This window comes from Cariama cristata, unplaced genomic scaffold, assembly GCF_000690535.1.
Source record: "Cariama cristata isolate BGI_N322 unplaced genomic scaffold, ASM69053v1 scaffold20611, whole genome shotgun sequence".
NCBI lineage: Eukaryota > Metazoa > Chordata > Aves > Cariamiformes > Cariamidae > Cariama > Cariama cristata.
Window position 1 is genome coordinate 20,364 of NW_009601250.1, and position 21,275 is coordinate 41,638.

At 36.2% G+C, this 21,275-nt stretch overlaps 1 protein-coding gene across 1 annotated transcript in view; it reads right to left on the reverse strand.

The window, feature by feature from the left end:
- Window positions 1–20,481, reverse strand: part of ATAD2B (ATPase family, AAA domain containing 2B) — a gene marked incomplete at its 5' end in the record, with an annotated part of 37,947 nt that extends 17,466 nt beyond the window's left edge. The window contains 9 exons of the mRNA XM_009710391.1: window positions 752–889; window positions 5,635–5,757; window positions 9,382–9,541; window positions 12,105–12,301; window positions 12,617–12,752; window positions 13,365–13,550; window positions 14,229–14,415; window positions 16,334–16,466; window positions 20,170–20,481. Coding sequence (XP_009708693.1) covers window positions 752–889; window positions 5,635–5,757; window positions 9,382–9,541; window positions 12,105–12,301; window positions 12,617–12,752; window positions 13,365–13,550; window positions 14,229–14,415; window positions 16,334–16,466; window positions 20,170–20,481 — 1,572 coding nt within the window. The remainder of the gene's footprint in view (window positions 1–751; window positions 890–5,634; window positions 5,758–9,381; window positions 9,542–12,104; window positions 12,302–12,616; window positions 12,753–13,364; window positions 13,551–14,228; window positions 14,416–16,333; window positions 16,467–20,169) is intronic.
- Between the last annotated feature and the right edge of the window lie 794 nt (window positions 20,482–21,275).

Sequence of the window (21,275 nt, forward strand, 5' to 3'; positions counted from 1 at the left end):
AGGAAAGCCATGCACAACTATCATTATATCCCTCATACTCACTTTCTCTTATAGTCCTTATTTTGTTTAGAACAAAAATACCTGTTGTGTATTACCTGTTCTAATCAACTTACTTCTTGAAAATAATTAGCAATGCCTCTGATTACCTACACCACAGCCACTCCTCACAATTCTAGAGATTTTGATCACTTCATTGGACTAATCCAGTAGGCTGCAATGACAGTACCTTAACGTCCTCCAATAATGAGTACTATCGAAAACCAGGTGCCGTAAAGGAAAACACAGTTCAACCTGTAATCTCTAACTTTCAGTGTGATACTGTATGTATTGAAGATAGCAAAAGAGTAATTAAGCGCACATGACAGAGTATTAAGCAGCGTATAGGTATGTACCTGCGAATACACACACAAAGTGAACAAATCTTAACACTTACCAAACACATAAAAGTGACTTTCTCATTGGATCAGAGTTGTCTTACACTGAAAATAGTCTTTTACAAAGAAAAATGTAATACTCATATTACATTAGAAAAACAGTTATTCTTTCTCACAAAAACAGAAATCCTGCTTCTTTACAATCTCCTGGGGAGAGATTTCATGTAGTCAGAAAAAGAGTATTACCTAAAGTTTCACGTGTTTCATGCCTAAAATTACTTCTGGAAATAATCAGTAAACAGCAGTAGAGACATATTTGAAATGTTTGCCATTGGAAATACCTCTCATTTTGCACAATCATCACCCAAGGTACTCACATGCACATTTATTCGCAGAGTTGGGCCACACAGCCATTGTGGGTTTTTGCTTGTTCCGAAATGCCTCTTCAACTCTAGCTTCTGTTTTCCGTACAGTGGAACCATGAGGATTTATTGTTTCTGCTGTTACTGACAAGCCTGCATACAGAAGATAACCATACCTATTTAAATAAACCAAGCTGCATAAAACTGCTGAATTTAAAAAGAAACTTGGAATTCCACGCTGCAATAAGAACATATCAATTAACATTTAGCTGGACATTCAAAACAAATATTAGAATCAGGAATATCTGCTTTCTACGGACAAAATAACTTAGTGGTTGCATGGTCTTAAAACTGTCAGCTGGGACGGATTACAAAAATACGACTGTCTCTCAGACTTGGGTCCCTAAAGACTGCACTCTTTTATCCGTATTTCCTCTACAAAGCAAAATCTTATTGATGGTTTCAACTTTTCCTGATTTTCAATAGATGGTTTAAAATAAGTGGCGATTCATAATGGCATTGTGCTCCATGTCAAAAAGAGAACCCGAATAAAAACCTTGTATTGTCACCATTGTCTATGTTATGTAAAATGGATCCATTTCAGAGTCATTATGAGCTCTTAGATTAAGCAAATGCGACTCTGCTTTCAACAAAAACTCTGGTTTGCTTTCTGTAATATAAGTTCATCTCATAGCTTCTATTATTTCATAGGTTTTTTTAATTAAATCCTAAAAATGCAAACTTTCATATTGGTTAAGCACATTTTAAAGACACAGACGAATCTCTGAAGTTTCCTATTTGTGAACTTGAATCTCCTATCCATCCACTAAAACAGTTTTCAAAATGTCATACCACGTCTCAAATAATAACCAGAACCAAGCGATCAAGAGTTGACACGAAGGTCTAAAACTGATGGATGCAAAAGTTAAAAGACTCAAAAAGGAACTCTCACCTAACAGTTACAGCGTAAGTTTCTAAGTATCACTACAAATATTTTAAACTGTATATCAAACATATGTCATTATTCAAACCATTTACCACTTCTACCTTATCATCTGCTAGTTTCAACATGAAGTTGCAATTTCCAATAAACCAGTATATGTCGTTCTTCATTTACCAACTTAGAACTTGCTATCCTTGGATTTACCATCTTTCAACAACAGCACCTCATTTCAGTAATACAAGAACAAGAAATTCTAGTTTAACTTCTAGATACTAATTTTATTACACAGTTTAGGATTCTGTTACACTGCAGTACTTCTTTTGAGACTGGTCACAAGTCTCAGTACTAAGTAAAAATTGCAGATTTGTCAAAAAAACAGGAAAGTTGTGGAAAAAGAAAGTGACGTAGAAAATACCTTCCGTTTTAAAACTATGTAAGATTGCTAAATAACTTGTCAAGAGAATTGTGAAGAAAACAGATATGGAGCTTTTTAGCCTTAACCCTCATCTTCAGTATCCTGGAAATAAATTAAGATCTAATACATGGCACAATTCAGAAAATCAATGGCTTTTCAACTGCGTAAAGATTAAACAGCCTACAGTATGTGTCACTTGCCTTCCAAACTCCTCTGTGATTCCAGACTGAAACACTTGATAATGTTTCCAGAGAATCTACGAGGAGCCTCATGCAGATCAGCTTGCTCAAATCCATCCAAATCTCATGTTGAATGTTGAAGTCTTCCAAATGTAGCCAAGAAAATGTTGACCAAACTAACAGAGTAGGGGGTATGTTCCTTTTGTCACAAGACAAATTTCTTTTCTGATGGCCACAGCCATCCACTCTGACTCAATCTGCCCCTGCAATGTTACCTTGACCTCTTCTGAGCAGCTATTAATATAAGTTTTATATTCAGTCCAAGAACCACTACTAGATTCACATGATAAGCCTGGACTTTATTTTTGTAGTTCCATTGTTTGCATTATTGCCCTTCTTTCACAAGAGTGCTGTTGACAAGCTAAGAATTTTAGCTCTGGTAAGGCTTGAAGATAGGATCCTTTATCAAGCTGAGTCCAAACATATATGCAGAGAAATGTGGACACAGAATGGCTCTCCCCCCCCGCCCCCGCCATCCAACTGTATACATGCCCATCTGGCACTTTTAAATGAACATGAATAGAGAAGCTTAAGGTACTCTGAGCTGGAAAAAAGTCTGCTGTGCATCATACAGTGAAGCACACTCACTGTGACTTCAGTCTCAACATTCCTTTAAGGCCTTACTTGAACATCTCTTGTTGATACCAAAAAGAAGTACTTATGGCTCAATTCCCCACCACTTTGTCTCGTACACTGGTCAGGCAACAAAGCTGGCTGCCCAATTCAGCACAATTTTATCAGGTAGCTCCAGTCAGGCAAACAGTCTGGTACGAGCAACCACCCTTGCATTTAGGTGACCAGTTGCACAAAGCTTTTGGACAGCAAAAGGCATAGTTTACACTGCTTACACAGTTTTCCTCAAGTATTTCTTCATTGAAACATTCCATTATTTCAAAATATGCTTTTAATATGAAGCAGAGCGAAGAAGGAGGATCTGGGGATCACTTCAACACCTGACCATCTGGTAATCAATCCAAAGAAGAAACCAGAAATCCCTTAATAATGTGGACGTCCAATCAAAAGAAGAAAATGCAAGTATATGCCTTTATCATCCCTCGTCCAAGATGTTCCGAAACAGGGTACATGTCAAAGTCTACACCAGCAGATGCACTGCAATTTTGCTTATCTGCTGTCTTGCTGAGCATATTCTGTAGACCAAAGTGGGAGTAATGGCAAGGTTGACCAGCATTCACATTCCTTCCATCCACTACAATGACAAGACTACGTGACTGAAGTGCCATCTTGGTTCTCCACACCACAATCTTCGACACAACTCCTGACCCAGAGATAGGACAATCTCTTGTGCTTGCCTTACAGCATGAGGTTTCCTCAGATCTCAAGAGCTTGATATATTTTGCTTCATTCATAACCAGTTAAATCTAACACAGCTCCTTCTATGCATTCTAAATCTTCGGTCCTTGCTAATCCAGTAAGCAATCTTAGCCTTCCACACTCTGCAGCTGCATCAACTGCAGAGCTCATTTGTTCTTGAAACCACCACCACATGGTCCAGAAGCACGAGCATCTTTGAAATGTGACTTGCAGGTATCTGTGACACTGTAACAGTTTCCATGCCAATGTGTAGAATGCACTTTGAAACCTGTCCATTCCTGTATAGGAGCTGTCGTCACTCACAAACAACAACTGGTACTGCTAGTCACCTACCTATATCTGAAGGTCCACTAACAAGCATCTGACACCAATAACACCTTCTTATTTAGCAAGTTGCATCAGCCTTAATTAAGACTTCTGTAAACCCACCTCTTTCAACAGGGTCTGTAGGTTTTACACCCAGAAATATATATTACTCATTCACTGTCACAAAAAGAAGGGCAGCGTTCCAGTTAGCTCTTGTGAGACTCGCAAGGAGGGACTACAAGCTATATGGTCACCCTCTGTAACAAAGAGCTCTTACAAACACTTACTTGAACCTCAGAAGCAATAACCTTTAACAATCATGGGGGACTCATAATGGATAATTAACCGAGCATAGTTCACAGCGTGACACTAAGGCCAGAATTGTGAATATTCTTATATTTCTAATAGAAAGTACAGAGGAGAAATGAAGGCATTATATTAGTTCTATTTTACAACCACAGTGAATTACAATTGGTTCACTTATCCACAATTCAAGACACACATTGGAAGCTTTTACAGAATTAGACAAAAAAATGCATGACTGAATGGGAAAATAAAAGGAACTGTATCCGTTTTAACCTGAAGAAGAGAAAGCCTACAGATACTTGCACAGTTCAAAGAAATTTATTAATAAAGGGTCTTTAGTCTACTGACAGAAGTATTTCAAGAACCAGCAGCTATAAGTTAAGAAGAGCCAAATTCAACCTAGAAATCAAATAATGCAGTTTTTTACCAAAGCAAGAGGCAAAGCAGGAAACGACTTGCCAAGGTAAAGCTGGAATTATTGAAATCAGTAATCCCTAAATCAGCATGAAATTTTGTTCTAATGTTATAATTCAGTGATTTTCAGCCTTTTTCAACTTTCAGAACTTTAAAAATTTTCCATGGAGGTACAGAATCTTTCATGAAAACAGAACCCTGTTCCCATCCTGGGAATATATTTGGGTTTTTGAGTACCTTTTCTGGTTACTTTAGAAGTTGTTCACAGACCTGGAAGTCTATGGACTACAAATTGAAAATAACTGCACTAATTTAAACAAAAACTAGAGTCAGTGACGGGAGGTCTATGGACTACAAGTTGAAAACAACTGCATTAATTTAAACAAAAACTAAGTCAGACTTGTCCTCCAATGTAGGGGGCTATATTTCCTGATTCTGGACTATTAAATTGTCAACCTCATGCTCCTCTGAATGTAGATGCAACGGTTGTTTCTTAATCCAAAAAAATCAATAGATTATCACCAAAAGTATACTTATGCACATGCCATGGTGAACTGAAAATCTACTGGTTTAAATGCTGTTCTCCCTTATCATAACTGTTATTACACTGCATTACATGGCATTTTTAGAATACAGCTCTGGTTTCACATCTTCAGTTAATACAGCAATCCCAACATGTATCCATTCACCATGTTCTACAATACTGTTTGTACCAGCAGACAATGCATCCTTGTTTTGTAAAGAAGGATAGTGCCTTATCAGACCAGTTCACGTAGCTGGAAAAAGTAGACAAGTTTCAAGCTCAGCCATTCTTTAACATGCACCGCCTGAGTCTGACATGCATTCTATATTTCATCTTAAATTTCAATTTTTATATTGACATTTGTAAATTCTGTTTTCTATCCCATATATGTTGTGTTAAGATAAATGAAGTTAAATATACCTCTTTTTCTTCTTGCTTCTTTGATTTCTTCACACATCTTATTAAATTCTGGATCCAGTTCAGCAGCAATGATAGCATGAGCTGTGTCCTTCAAAGTACATGCTCTGTGTCTAATTATTTTATCTAGAAAACAGGACAGCACACTTGTTAATTTTATCAGAATTATGTAAATTCTTTACCATTTCTATGTTGTTTTGTATTGTATATTACAACACTGATACGGACAGAAGTAACTGGGAAATATTACAAATGTATGAAAATGTAGATGGATCAATACCATCGCATGCTCAAAAACCACAACCCAGTTGTTTAAGAGATATAGGAGTTTTCAGAAGTACAAATGTTACTTTAATCAACAGTCGCATTTATAAGCAAATGCAAACAGTGAGCGACGAACACACCTAAATCAACTTGCAATCTTTAGAAACTTGCTAGAATCAGCAGATGTAGCCAGTTTCCACAGACAGATCTACACAGTATAATGGAGTACAGTGCATGAGTCCCAAAAGTAACAAGAGACTTGTCCAGGAATGAATTTACCCACTGGGGTCTAGGAACATTCATATAATTATACTGCCTGCAAAATCATACTAGATATCTCCTGCATTTCTAAGGTAGACCTGGCTCGCTTACATTTCTCCCTCATTTGTTTTTTAACCTTAAATTATTGCTTAATTGTTAATTAAGGACTACTAGAAAATTCAAAATTGTGCTAAAACAGATTACATTATTACTTATATTGAATAGACATTTCTCATTTTAATCCACTGAGAAAAACTGGTAAGAAATAAGCCTCGAGTCTGCTGCATTTTCATCTCTATTTGGGGAACAGGACAAAAAAAACATTGCCCCCACTGGAAGCCCAGATGCAACTCATGAAAAAATATTTTTTCAGAGAAGATCGGTTCCCATACCTTTGAAACACACAGAAGAAATTATTCCAACACTGTTTAAACTTGAAAAGTAATTGTAACTTAAGAAGCAATCCCATATGTGGAGAAAACTGACATCTAGAATGTTCCTTTTCAATGAAACCTACAGCACTCATTGTTTACTCTTTAGTACAAACATATTTAATTTGTCAATTCATCCATACTGAATTACTTTTTCCAATTGATGGAGGTACTTCAACAGCAAACATCAACGTTAATGTCTACAGCATATTATACAATTAGCAAATTTAATCTGTTTTAATAATCACTAAAGACAACAATTAAGAATATCAGTGAACATTTATTAAACAAGGTTTATAATTCTAGAAATAGCAAATTTTACAGCTGTAAAAACTGCTGAGTGAAAAAGAATATCCAGTATCCAGCTCAAGCGAGCCCTACATATGTTTTCTACCATCACTTAAATCAACTGGAAACTAGAAATTTTTAGTCACATATATTTGTGAAGCATTATGTTTTATGATTACAAAAAATATGCAGCATTCTTTGCAGATGTAATTTTGCAATATTAGACTTTAAAAAGTTGGTCAGATAATAAAGTTTAAGATACCCTTGCAAAAGAAAGAGAAAAAAAGAAAAATCAAATCAAGAGTATTTGATTGAACCACTATTTTCCTGTAATCCTGTGATGAGTAAGACTTTCCCCACAGACAGTGCTTCAAAGAGGCAAATACTATTATGTCTAACACACAATGGTTATGTTTCCATGCCTTTAAGAACATTTCCAAACAATGGAGGGAAAGAAAAGAAAAACCAAACTACCTTACTATATTACATATCCGAAATTTTATAGCAAAGTACTACAAAAAAACCCCAAAGCAGCCAGTTTTTAATATCTGTACTGTGTATAAAACAAGCTAGTCTTGTACTCCAATTGCTTTTCCAACTTAATAACAAGACAGAAGCAGGTACAGTATGATTCTTCTGCAAATTCAAGCACGAAGCAGGCAAGCATATATGCCCAGCTTTAAAGAATGTGAACATTTATAGGTTAATACTCAGTTAATGCATCTGAACGCATGCAATGTTTACTGAGAATAGACATGATGTGCTGTTTCAGCAGTGTATTCATACAACAACTCAAGAAATCTTGCATGCCAGAAGAGCAATACATCATCAATTGTTGACAACACAGAGGACAGAACTCTCTTTCATTACCTACTCAATGATGAGAAACTCTGATCCAAAACTTAACCTAGAAATGGCCAGATCATTTCCTCCCAGTTCAGTTCTGACAGCAAGGAAAATCAAAATATCCCTGTTTTGGTTCCCTAAATATATTTCTTAAGATTCTTTCTCTTTGGACAAGCTCAATAAAAACTTCTGTCACTGAATGTTTCCCAAGTTGTCTTTGCTACTTTATGTTTCTGCCATGCCGAATCTGCGACTTGTGTTGTTTACAATCCTGAGTAGATCTAACCTTAAAGGTCTGTAGTTCCACAACACCTACCCTAAAACTTAAAAAAAAAACCTCTTCAGACTACATTTCCTAGAATTCAACAACTAAGCCCACAGATCCAAATAGCCTAAAAAATGAGAACAAAGGGTGTATATTACTGACAATTTTTCCCAAATCCCATCACTAAGTCACAAACGTACATCAGTCACATGCAGGAGGTTATGTCTCATAGGCCTCATCTTCTAGTCAGTGCTCTTCAGAGACACTCAGAATCCCAAGTTTCCATCAAGGGCTTTGATTAGTTCACATCAATTAGAAGTCCTCATAAGTGTGTTATCAAAAACACACAAAACCTTTTGATGCATATTATCAATTATTTTTTTTACTTGTAAAACAAAATGCATCATAAATTGAAGAAATAAAGTTTACCTTCTACAGATATGAACCAGCACTGGGTTCAAAAAGCAATGTTAAACAAGTGTAACTGTTTGATCAGACCATACTGTATCTAGTCCATATACAAGACATTTGCAAATGCCTCAGAAAATTAAAAATTTGAGAAGTAAGAAAAATCAAAAAAATCAAGCTTTAACCCAGTAAAATAATTTCCCAAGATTTAATGAAAAACTTTTTAACACATTGGACTACATTTGTAGATGGACCTAGATTTCCAAGTATCACATATATTAAATACAACTACATTAAAAGGGTGTTTTGTCATTTTTTTTGTTGTTTTATTGATGAGTCTTGAAGCTGCCAATTGAAAGGCTTTCTTTTGGCAATGTACACTATAAGGCAGCCCTAGCGAAGAGTACTCAAGATGTTCTTTCCTTAGTTTTGAGCATGAACAGCTTTTACATGCATTTCAATCCACAGATTCCATTTTAATTGAAAACATCCCATCACAGTTTGTTCAAGACAATACCTTCTAATCTCTCCTAATCAGCTGCAACTGACTTCCTTGCCTTATAATTTATCCTGTTTTATTCCTATCCCCAAATATACAGTTCTTAACTTCTGTGTGTGAATTTCATGTTCTAAGCCAATATGGAAATAAAGCAGGCCACTGCCAAATTGCATGCAGGATTCTCTACAGAGCCCTCCAAATTACGTTGGGGTTTTGTTGCATATACAAAGTCTATTCACTGAAAAGGAGCTATCGAATTTGAAAAGGAACTACAAAACCTAATTTATTAGAAAACAACTCTGAATGCTGTCGTTCTGCTCTTATTATGTGCCCCAGTGCACCACATGCCTCAGAATACTAAAAGCACAGACCCTTATCCTAATTATCACATAGCATGCGGTTTATTTAAATGCCTGAACAGTAACCAAACATGTGATTAAATATCAGACTTCCAGGCTGAGGTAGGCCAAAACGAAGTAGGTTCTTACCTCCAGGATCTTTGTCTGGATTGTACTCCAATGCATTGCTACAGATCAGGTCAATATCTGTTAGGAAATCCTTGGCTGTTAAGTAGTTATGTTTATCAATTTTGGTTATTACTGTTGATAGGTCCATTGGCTCTTTGATAACTTCAAGGTAATCTGAAACCTATAAACAAACAGCATACAGAAATGACACAGGACCATACGCATTCCATTTGAATGCTGCAAATTTCACATCTTTAGAGTCTTATTCATTCCACACATTCAGCTGTAATACATTAACTAAACATTTTGATTTCTCAACAAATTTATGTTGAAAACAGAAGTTTTATCAGACTAAAAACACAGGACTTTCAAAGTTATTTTTTCTTCAGTAGGCTCACTAATTTATCTTTCAAAATGAATCTATTTTTGAGACAACACATTTTAACATAGATGTAGTTTAAATTTTATTTAGACTGCTGGGGGGATGTGTTTTGGTTGGTTGGTTGGGGTTTTTTTATAATCCAAGACAGTCTTGGATATAAAGGCAAAAACTATTAGCCTAACTCAAAACCCTAGGAAAAACTTGGGAAGCTGTATTTTGTTAACGTTGCAGGTAAAGTTCTCATTAAACTGAACCATCATATTATCAGCTTTTAACTATCTTCTATTGAATAGTTCCTTCAATCACTCATTCAACATAAAAAGTCAGGCTTTATTGATTGACGATGTTAGACTGACTGTACAGGAGGGCAGTCTAAAGAGAAAGCCTTGTGTCATAGTTCACAGCTTACTACGAGCTTAGTTCATAACTGGAGATTTAGCAATCCACTAGGGTACACTGAAAAGTATTTAACATAATTAATGACACCACAAGGGTCTCAAGTTTGATAGTTAAGTGCATCGGCACAGCTGCTGTAACAAAGTTCACCAAAAAAATCCATGAATTTGTTATTTACTTCAAGGAAAAAAACCCTACACTTGAATGTTTCAATGTGATTAAGATTACAATCAATTAAAAATACTGGGAGCCTCAGAAATGGTATTGCATCTTTTCTTTTGAAATCACCCACATATGACAGCGGCTGCCAAAATACTGAAGAATTAAATATATATTCAGATCAAGCCATGATGGCGCCATAAGAATTTTTTTTAATACAGTATCTGCAGACATTCATACAAAAATATGTTTCAACATAAACTAACATTAATGCATTATTTCAGTGGACAGCAGTCTATCACCTAATTCCTTAAATATACACATCGAAATGTATGATGAAAAATTAAAATTGCAAAAATTCTCTTTTTGTCTCCCTCTATGGAAACATGATGATAATTGGTTCAGTGATTGGAAAAACAAGCAACAGGCTTCCTTTTCTTGTTAGCACATCATCAGAAAGAATCTTCACTGGAAACTGTAAACATTACTGCTGAATTAGCCAGGAAAATCCTTGACTTATCACATAGCATTCTCTGCAACACGAGTAGGAGTGGAAGAAACTTAACACATTTTTCTAAGAAAGTCAAACAGTCAGGCTGTTACAGAAAAGGAAAGGATTGTCCTGTGCTTAAATGCACCAGGTGGGACGAAAAGGATTACATTTAAAGTCTAGTGCTGTGATAGATCAGCAGAGTTTTTGACAAGTCTTTAATTAAAAAATTCACATTTCCATTCTCTCCATCTACAAAACAAGGACCGTAATATTTGTTCTTTCTTTACGTGCCCTTATTCACATAAGTTTAGACCTCAAGTTCTTTGGGGAAAGAAACTGCCTTTACTACGAGTATGACAAGTTTCCTACAATAATGGACCTCCCAAGCAGTTTTATAGTAAAAATCAAAGTTACTGCTCAGACCATCCTCACACTGTAAGTTACCACATTAAAGAGCTCTTGTCAGTCTTTCAAAAACAGTCAGCTACCAAACACTATAGAAAGCTCAAATTAAGAGAGGACTGCATGAGCCCATAAAAGATGCCTGTTCCATCCTCCATGGAATTTACCCTGCAAATCTGCTTTTCACAATGCTGTACTTTTAATGTCCCGTATTCATATCTTCACGTCTTCCAAAAGAAATGCTTCTCTTCAGAAGCAATTATGCATTTTTTTAAAAAATTAGCAAGTTTGCGAAGCTTGCAGTGGTCCAGCATCTGACCTCAAAGTTAGACCGAACACAATCCTATTCATATAGCAGCACCTGAAAATAGATTTGCAGATCAAACTGTCTCAGCAGTTAGGTCTGCACACTCCATGATCAACCAGTTAATGCCTTATAATGTGCCACCATCTGTGATTAACGGTATCCAAAAGCATTGCTGCTGAAATTACTCAAAGATACTATTAATGCTGAATACATTACAGATCACTTTCCCAGTATTATCATGCTTACGATTACAATGTTGTAAAAGCTTTTAATAAAGAATTATGTTTATGGTTTCAAATATTTCAGGGGCACTGACAGGGATAGAACTGGTGGCATTTTTAAATACTGATTTCAGTTTTAAAATTGACAGTAATGCACAAGGTTTTTCAATAGGTCACTGATATAGCCAAAGAATATCCTCCAACTCCTTGCATCACTGATGATGAGGTTGTGACTACCCAACTAGCTAAAAATCAGCACTTTAGATTGGAAAGATCATGGATCAAACATCTATTTTTCTTATTAACTTATCCATTTCTTTTTTTAATTTATATTCTTTTTCTAACAGTTTCGACTTCATTGTTTGCACATTACTGAAACAAGACCTCTTCAATATCCACCGGTTTGCTGAAGATGTTAAAGCGTTTGTCTGTGGCCAGCCTCTTGGTAACATCCCTGAGAAACAACCGCAGCTCTCTCAATGTGTTCTCTTCCTGGTCCTCCATTCGCTGTTTTTCTGCTTCTGAAAGCTCACGGGCAGGACATGGCAGTGCAAGAGGAAGAACTTCCAGAGCACGAAGAGCTAGGGAACAAAACAAGAAGTCAGATAACGGAAATGTTAACAACACAGTGGCTCTTGGGATTATGCCACTCCAAATTTCATTATATATTTAATCTGCTTCATCGATTTAACCATCACTGTATCCTTAACCCCACAACTCTCCATTTTCCAAAACTGGTACCTCTAATGCACAAAAATTTATTCTGGGTCGTGATTAACACTGTCAAATGTTAATTACACTAACTGTCATTTACCCACACCTTTTGAAAAAGGAAAGTATCACAAAATAAAACATTCAGATCACATTATTATTGGTTTTACTGTAACTTAGTTTACCAGCCTGTTTCCTTCTTGGTGGGGGCATTGCTGCCTCATCAAGAATTAACCCTTTGAAAAATCGCAATCTGTCTTCTTCACTTGGTCTTTGAATATAAAAAACCTCTTCATACTGGATTCTGAAAATACATTTCACCTAAAAAAAAAAAAGCCATATGAAAATTGAGCCCCCACTCAAAAGTACATGATTAATGACCATATTAAAACACTAGTCACAAACTTTTCAAAATTAGCCACAAGAGAGAAGATAGTAAACTCTACACAAAGCTGCGTATACAGCCTAGGGAAAACAAATACTTGTAATTCTCACTGAATTTTCTGTAGTAACTAAACTTGCAGTATCCCATGATCCTAACAATGGCCACCTCTGCAGTGAAAAAGGAGAAAGAGCAGGAGAAAAAAAAAAATAGGAACTCTCCTCCTCCCCCATCCTGAGCCTCAGAAGATGTAAAGCTAAAGGTTAGGTCTTTAGACCAAATCTGCATTTAATTCTACTGGAGTCATTTGTCAAAAATCAACAACTGATAAAATGAACAGTTTTGTCTTTTCAGCAAAGTAGCATGGAGATTATGAAAATCAGTGACATGGACATACATCCCCCATTAAAGAAAACTACAAATATTTAGTTAATACTACATTTTCAGTGTGACATATTTTAAATTAATTCAGAAAACCACTGCAAAACAGAATGGTTTCACATGATAAAAAAATTCTGAAGAGTACATGCCTCCTTCCACAATAAACTTACCTCTTCAGGCAATTCACTATACATGGACTCAGAGGTAGACAGTAGAAATATAGGGGAAAAAGATGGTATATCTTGCAGCAAAGTTAGAAAAGTAGCTCTCACAGTTTCACTGACAGCTTCCCACCAATCACCAATATGAGGCATGTAAACAATACTTGGTACTGTTCTTCGAGCTTCACGAAAGATCTAATTAAAAGAAACAGTGGCATTTAAACCAAGAAGCTAATTGTTATTATCACTTGTGAGTAATAAAATTCTTGTGGGCTAGGAAATGACTCATGTTTGTGGTATTTTATAATACAAATGTTCCAGTAAAATAAAATTATCTAATGATAAAGGCTTTCTAAACAAGTGTTTGTGACTGTTAGCTGTATCATTCAATTATTTTACGTCAATGTGCTAGGGAGACTACAAAACAACTGCTTGTCATATATGCTTTAAAAACTTGCTAAGACTAATCAAACAAGATGAAAATTAAACTGGTTTGCAATCTATGCAAAATCCACCACAAACTGTTTTGAAACATAAACCATTTAAAACTAAGTAAATGACCCTAGAACCACAGCAGACCAATTCATACACAAGCTAATAAAACAAAAATCAGGAATCCAATATCCACATTAAGCTTACTTGACATTAGGCATGTGACTGAGGGGGTAAGTTAAAAACGCAATTACTCTCACCAGTCAGCAGACAGATGTCAATCACCCTCTAGAGAGCCCTTTCTTTTAAACATTAAAATAGAAGGGGCCTATGAAAACCTGGCTTTTAAGTTATGCTCCAGTTAGCTGACTTTATATTGATGCAACTAATCTGTTCCAGAATTACATAATTTACTCATTAAAAGAGAATCTGAAGTGTCACCTGTGCACATGATTCTTCAGGCGTTTTGGCACTGACTGAATAAAGTGCTGGCAGATCTAGCCTGTGTACAGAGAATTTTTCCAGAGTGTGCAATAGTGCTGGAGCAAGGTGCGAAGTCTGACCCGAACCTCTCTCTCCAGATAGCAGTAATCTTGGTCTGTAAGAGGTTGGCTGGTGATAAGCTGACCTGCAACAGAGTAACAGTTACAAAATACAATTAAAATGCCAGTGTTATCAATGGATGGATACATAAAATACGATATTTTAGAATCCAAAAGACTTTCAGTAATGAGTAATTGTTTCCTACTATAACCTAAAAAGATTCACCTAACTCTACTGTACCTCAACACTACTCCAAGTCTCAATAACCTGAGCTTTGTCTATTCTTTGATTTCACAACAATTTAATTCAAACTCATCTGCGCAAAGCTATGCACTTATTAAATTCTTGAAAATTTTTATTATAACCAGTTTATTTAAAACCAGTTCCTTGATCATATAAAAAGACTTAACGGACTTCCAGTGAAGATATCTATTTAATCATGTCTAATTCAGTCCTAACTACTAAAAGCACCTCTTCAGTAGCTTCAGTAATCCCATGTTAATCTCTCCATTCCTTAAATGCTACACAAGAATTCCAAGAACCACCTAACATTTCAATATTTTGTTTATTTAAGAAACAGGACTTGAAATAGGATAGAATAAAATCACTATTCATTTTCTGTTCTAGCATATTTATACACTTCTGTTCAGGAGACTTCCAGACAGAAGAAAGATTTTAAAGGAAAAACTGCAAAGGTAACCTTATTTTTTGTTTTTGCTGTTGAGAAGAAATTCTAAGGAGTCCATATAAGGATTTTGGGGGTTTTGTGTGTGTTTGTTTTGCAGGTTTTTGCCCTGTTTTGGGGATGAGTGAGACATGAAGAGAGAAGTATTAGGTTTTTCCATTTATAGAAAATTGATTATGAAACAAGAAAGTTTTTTAATTAACTTGCATTTTTTCTCCTTAAGGCATTTTTATCCGCACATCAATCAGTTTGGGTAGTGAAACAAGACTGGCTGGTTTTATTTCAGGTTAAATATTTTGTAACAGTTATGAACATTGCTGACCTTTGGCTTTTCAGTTCTGGTCATGGAGGTTACACACACAGATAGCAATTGAAAATGGTCAGAAAGATAGATTAAGGGAGGTGTACATGTTTTACAAAAACAAACATACTCTTCAAGATTATTTTATTTAGACACTTATTCATGCAAATATATGAAATTGTTTTGGTTTTAGGTTCCCCGCTCCCGATCTCACAACAAAGGTGAAATCTGGCACTAAAATACTTGACTATGTACCTCAAACTATTTGAACTGAAATCCTTATTTTTAAGCTTAGATTTCAATAAATGCTGTTCTAGCATTACTCTTTTCCACAAAAATTTTAGCAGTTTTCCACAAGATGGCTCTACTAAACAGTACTATTACTGAACAGTTTTCCTAACCTCATTTTCTTTATTTAGCAAACTCCCTGCAGAACCCATCACAAAGTAGTCTAAAACTATTCTTAATACAAAACAATGTTAGTTGATTATTGTTAACTACTGTAGCCAGTCCAATTATACAGCAAAGACTCATTCCAATTTCACATACACTTTCTAAATTCCCATTTTCCCAAAACTTTCCATGAAAAACAATGAAAAAAAGATGTTAGAAATGCTGAATGCATTATATAATGCATCCAAACAGCTGCATACACTGAAGCTCAACAATACTTTAGACCAAGAAAAAATAAACAATCCCTCCAAAACATTCCTACATACCTCTCTTCCCAGTTCCTAATCTTTCAAATCAAAATGACTTGATACAATTAAGAATTGCTGTCAACATCTTTACTTCTAAGCTAAACTTGTCTGTTGCAAAATATCTGATCACTGTGTTTAGGATATGACCTCTCCTAAGACCATTCATATATCTAAAACTCTTGTCCATACACTTACATATTTCTATTAGAGAACACCATTGCCACCACAAAGCAAAAGATCATCTTTGTTACCTCTCCTGATGTAGGAATTTCATAGGTTTATTTATCTGGTTACATGCACTTAGAGAAACACTCACATTGTAAAATGAAGGTAGGGTTTATGTATAGCAGCTGATGACTGTTTCTTTGGTGATCCTGAGTGACAGCTCGTCTCAAAAATTGACGAAGCATTCTCATCTTCACTATCATCTAATATTAGACTTGGTACATCTGTTCCAAGAAATATATTAATTAGAACCTTATCACTTCTAAGTACATGCACAACAAACACAAAAAGACATTACCATTTTCTTCATGTAAATTAGAACACATTTTCAAATGTAGAAAAAAATGAGTTAAGAGCTGTCTAAATATCAGAACACAGAATAAGTACTTATTACTTCAAAAACCAAAACAAATTAAATATTGTAGAAGTCTAATCATAATTACAATTTATTTTTTTTAAACCATCAAGCAGAACAACTTCATGAATACAACAAATGTTTAACTGGTTATGAAATGCTTCCTTTGGTTTTATTCACAGCTAGAGGTTTTTCAAGGACAAAGTTATAAAATCTGTAATTCCTCAGACTATACACAATTTTGTACTTATTTATTTGTTCTAAGTGCCCAAATTTTTATAGGTATACCTCTTCCAAAATTATTCTCAGCACGACTACCTAGACAATGTATGTTTATGAAGAATTGTTTTCCACCCTCTGATAATCTGCCAAAGAATATCAAATTACTTTTTGTCAAAATCAGTTTGATTCATTCGATGTTCATATACTGTACCTTAACCTATTTTAATTCCTTTGCTAATATAGTAGCATAATGAACTAAAGTACTTTCTATATAGACCTTCAGAAACAAAAAGCTGAAAGACTGATTACGTTCAAAAGACAGACTGTAGGGACAAACAACTGCAAAAAATACAAATATGGCACTAAAAATAACCAGCTGACAGTTGATAATCAGGTACAGCTAAATTAGCTGCCAGGGCTGCAACAGGATTAAGCGCAGACTGCTGCGATTTGATAATGGGAAAAAACTGCTGCAAGATCTTTATTTGCCTCAGGAAGGAGTTTAGTTGATGTTACCCTATGCAAGACACTCATGCTCATTCCCATAGAGAAATCAGTCTGCGACGATGGGATGAAAATGGTCACAGCCACTCAGCTGTGCAGTAAGAGCAGCGCAGAGGCCAGGTCTCCTGAGGAACAAAATGCTCCACGATGGACGTGCAGCATTTCCAAGAGCAGCGCAGAGGCAATGAAGCACATTGCTGTTCAGGGCAATCACTGGACATCCTAACAGTAGCTCAAGTTGGTCACAGCCACTGAGAAAAATGGACTGCTCCGTGAAACAAAAGCATGAAATAGAGAGAGATCTAAGCGTTATTCTGAAATATACAACCCACTGCACAATTTGACTGATTTACATGAACCCATGGTACAGTTCCTGCTACACCACCGCGGGACAAAGGAATCAACTTCAAGGTAGCATTAAGCGTTGAATGGAGACACCATCTAAGGGCTACGCATCTAAACGTATGATCCCAGGTAAAATTGTTATAGATAACAAAGGTTTCCTTAGTTGGCTATGTGATAGAAGAAACTGGATTCAGAGTAGGCTGGGTAGGAACAATATTCTGCTGGTATGGGATGAGAATGTGTCACATCCCTCAGCAAAGCATGATGCAGTCACACACCTTACAATCATTCCTCTGGTGGCAAAGATAAAAAAGGCTTGCAATCCCCAACCAGTGGCCAAAAGCTAGTCCATAGAAAGAAAAAGGAGTTCCAAAGTTGCTGGACTTTTAGCTCCACGCAAGGATAGAGGCCTTCAAATCAACTGGACATACGCCTCCTAACTCTTGGCTCACTGCACTCCCTGAATTTTTGCTACACCAAACGTAGACGATAGAGTAAGTCCTATGCTTGTGCACCGGACATAGATTTTGCTTCCTAAAATCTGTAATCTCTAAAAAAGGCAGCTCATCTTTTAAACCCAAACATCAAACCTCTGTGATATCCTTTGCTTGAGTGTCTGACTCAGTGAATTATGAGAAACAGGAATCATGACTAAACTGCAAAGACATGTAGAAAACTAGATTTGCAGACTGTAAGCACACCAGTAAGCATCTGTTATATACTTCACTCTGAATTCAAGGAAAACTGAAGTCCTGTTGTGTAATCTACATTTACATTTAAAATCATGGTACGTGAAAGTGGATTTTGCTGTTTTTAACGCAGATTAAGCTTATTATTCAATATTTTCTTGGGTTTAAGGGGATAAGAAGAAAAACTATGGTACAGAGGAAATGTTAAAAGAAACCTTAGGTCATGTATCTTCAAAATCAGTTATCTACAAACATTCAATTCTGCTGCTATGGCAGTTTTATCTAGTAAAACTACTATTTAAATCAATGAATGCTTCCGAGCTCACTTTGTTAGCAATAATGAGCAGAAATAAATAGGAATGTAAAGAACATAACCAAAGAAAATATTCTGAACTAGAACTTTACAACAAAGGCAGGGACACCTAATTCAGCTCTTCAACAACAATGACAATTTTTACATTGGGCATTACCAACAGGTTTAACAGTATACAGAGACACTTAAGCATCTTAACTTTGGCTACAAGAGCCTAATACAACCTTACTGCAGCTGCAAGCCATCTCACTTCCCCCTACCCAGCACCACATGCTCCCAGGCCCCATCTCCTGCCAACTCCAACACTTGTTAAAACCTCCAGCTATCCCACAGTCAGCAGAAAACTAATCTGACAAAAACACATCCTTTTTGGATGACTTTGCTGGCTAAAATGGTTTAACAAAGGGCCTGACGTACTAAAGTAAGTGGAAGAGATAGACAAAAATGCACAGCTGGGCTGGAGGAACCGCAGCAGCCAGCACAAGGATCAGCCTAAGCTGCCCGGCTGCAGTCTGAAAGCATGCTCTGGAATTGGAATGAAAAGAAAGTCACAGCTGTCATAGATTTGCTTTATGACTGGGCTATTTTCAAGTTAATCACACACAACCACAAGTACTGTTTACATAGTTGGGGGGGTGAGGGTGATCCCAGATAAGAACAGTAGAAAACAGTATGTCAGAATAAGTAGGTATCAAAACCAAGATATCTTGTTCAACAGTTAACTTCCAAGAAATGACTGGGATAACTATTAAGGTATGTCTCAGAGAAGAGTTGGGTAAGAAACCCCAGAACCTATTGACTCACTGCCAGTCAAAACAGTCAGTCACATTCCTTCTCATTCCCGGCTTCCTCAATGCACTCACATTGCTCCCATTGCAGCAGGGTTCTGGCATACATCTGACCCCTCAGTGAGTTGATTTTACTCACTAAATTTGGCAAAAAGCTAACCTGACAGAAGAGCAAATAGTTCTCCCCTTGTTAAGCCAGCAGAATGAACTCAGAGGATCAGGAGTGCATCAAGCCAGTTCAAGGGGAGGGAAGCCTCGGGATTTTCTCCTTAACCAGTAGATGCCTATTATGTAGGCTCAAGTATCTTAGCTAACCAGTGTCTCACTTGCTGATCTGCAAGCTCCCCATAGCCCTTCTTTGCAGCCTGCTTCTGCACCATCAACTACCAAAGGACCGGGGACAGCTAACTTGACACTCAGGACAGGAACATCAATTTCAGGTCCTGATATGCTGAGCAACATTATCTCACTAATTTTTTTTTCTGTTCTGTCATCTGATTATGTCCCATTGTTTCTCGTATTTAAACTGTAAATTACTTCGGGGTCCCACTTTTTTAACTTGGGATCAGCAAAAATAATTACACAACATCCAAGTGAATTGTATTACATACTAATAACACTGAACCAAATACTCATCAGGTTTAAGGCTAGCAATACAAGAAAGTCAGTTGAAATACTTCTAAATTTAAACGTTTGCAAAAAACCACATACCTTCACTTTTGTCACCCTGGCTAAATTCAGCATGAGGAAACACTTTGTGTAAAACCTCAAGAAGGTTAGTGAAGGTACGTTCCAACAGTGGTCTGATCACAGGAGATAATGCATGTCCTGAAGATGTCACGGCACGTTGGGAAGCAGGCACAATATTCTGCATTGCATGATAAAAATCCTGCGCGCTGAGAACTACTGAAGAAACATCAAGCTGCAGTTTCTGACTGCTCACATAAATCTGGGGGTAGCGTCGTCTCAGGGCAATCAAGGCAGCCTCAGTGCAAAGTGCTTTTATGTCAGCTCCACAGTACCCTAGTGCACACAAAAACAAAAATACCTTCCATGAAATAGCATTGCTGCACTATGTATATTTCAAACAGGCCTAAAGCTAAAAAAAAACACCACAAAAAAACCCTACAAACAAACGAAAAAAAACACACCAAAAAAAAGATCAATAATACTTAATTGCCAATGTCCACAAAGCATCTGCCAAAAGGTATCAGGTCATAATCCAGTAACAGTCTTGTGTATCAAGAAATTATGTACAGGTATATTGAAATATAGTACGAAGTTAATTAAACCTTGAGGTTACAATGACCCACATTTTCACTATACAGTGCAATTGTTTAGTAGACATGGTGGCATCAGGTATACGGTTGGACTTGATGATCTTTGAGGTCTCTTCCAACCACGATTCTATGATTCTATATAGTGTATTTTCAGCCCACAGTTATAGGTCTATCATCACTTTCTTAATACTGTCTAAAGTACATGTCCAATTTTAACAGGCTAGCCTCTCTCCTCCTTTTTTACTTTAGTATCTCTACATGAATATATTTTTAATAATAAAGTAATTTTATTATACTGGATGAACATCATCTACTTTAAACTTTTACAGACTGAGAAAATGAGCAGTATAAAGAAAAACGTTTCATGAGTAGATTATGGAAGAGATTAAATCTCTTGTTAAAAAAGCATACTGTGGACTCTTGGAAAAACGTGAACTTCTATCAAGAGAAATGTTTCAGACTTTTTAGAGTTGCATAATTTTACTAACATAACTGAAAGAACAGAAAAACTATTAAAAAGCATTACAATTTTAATTT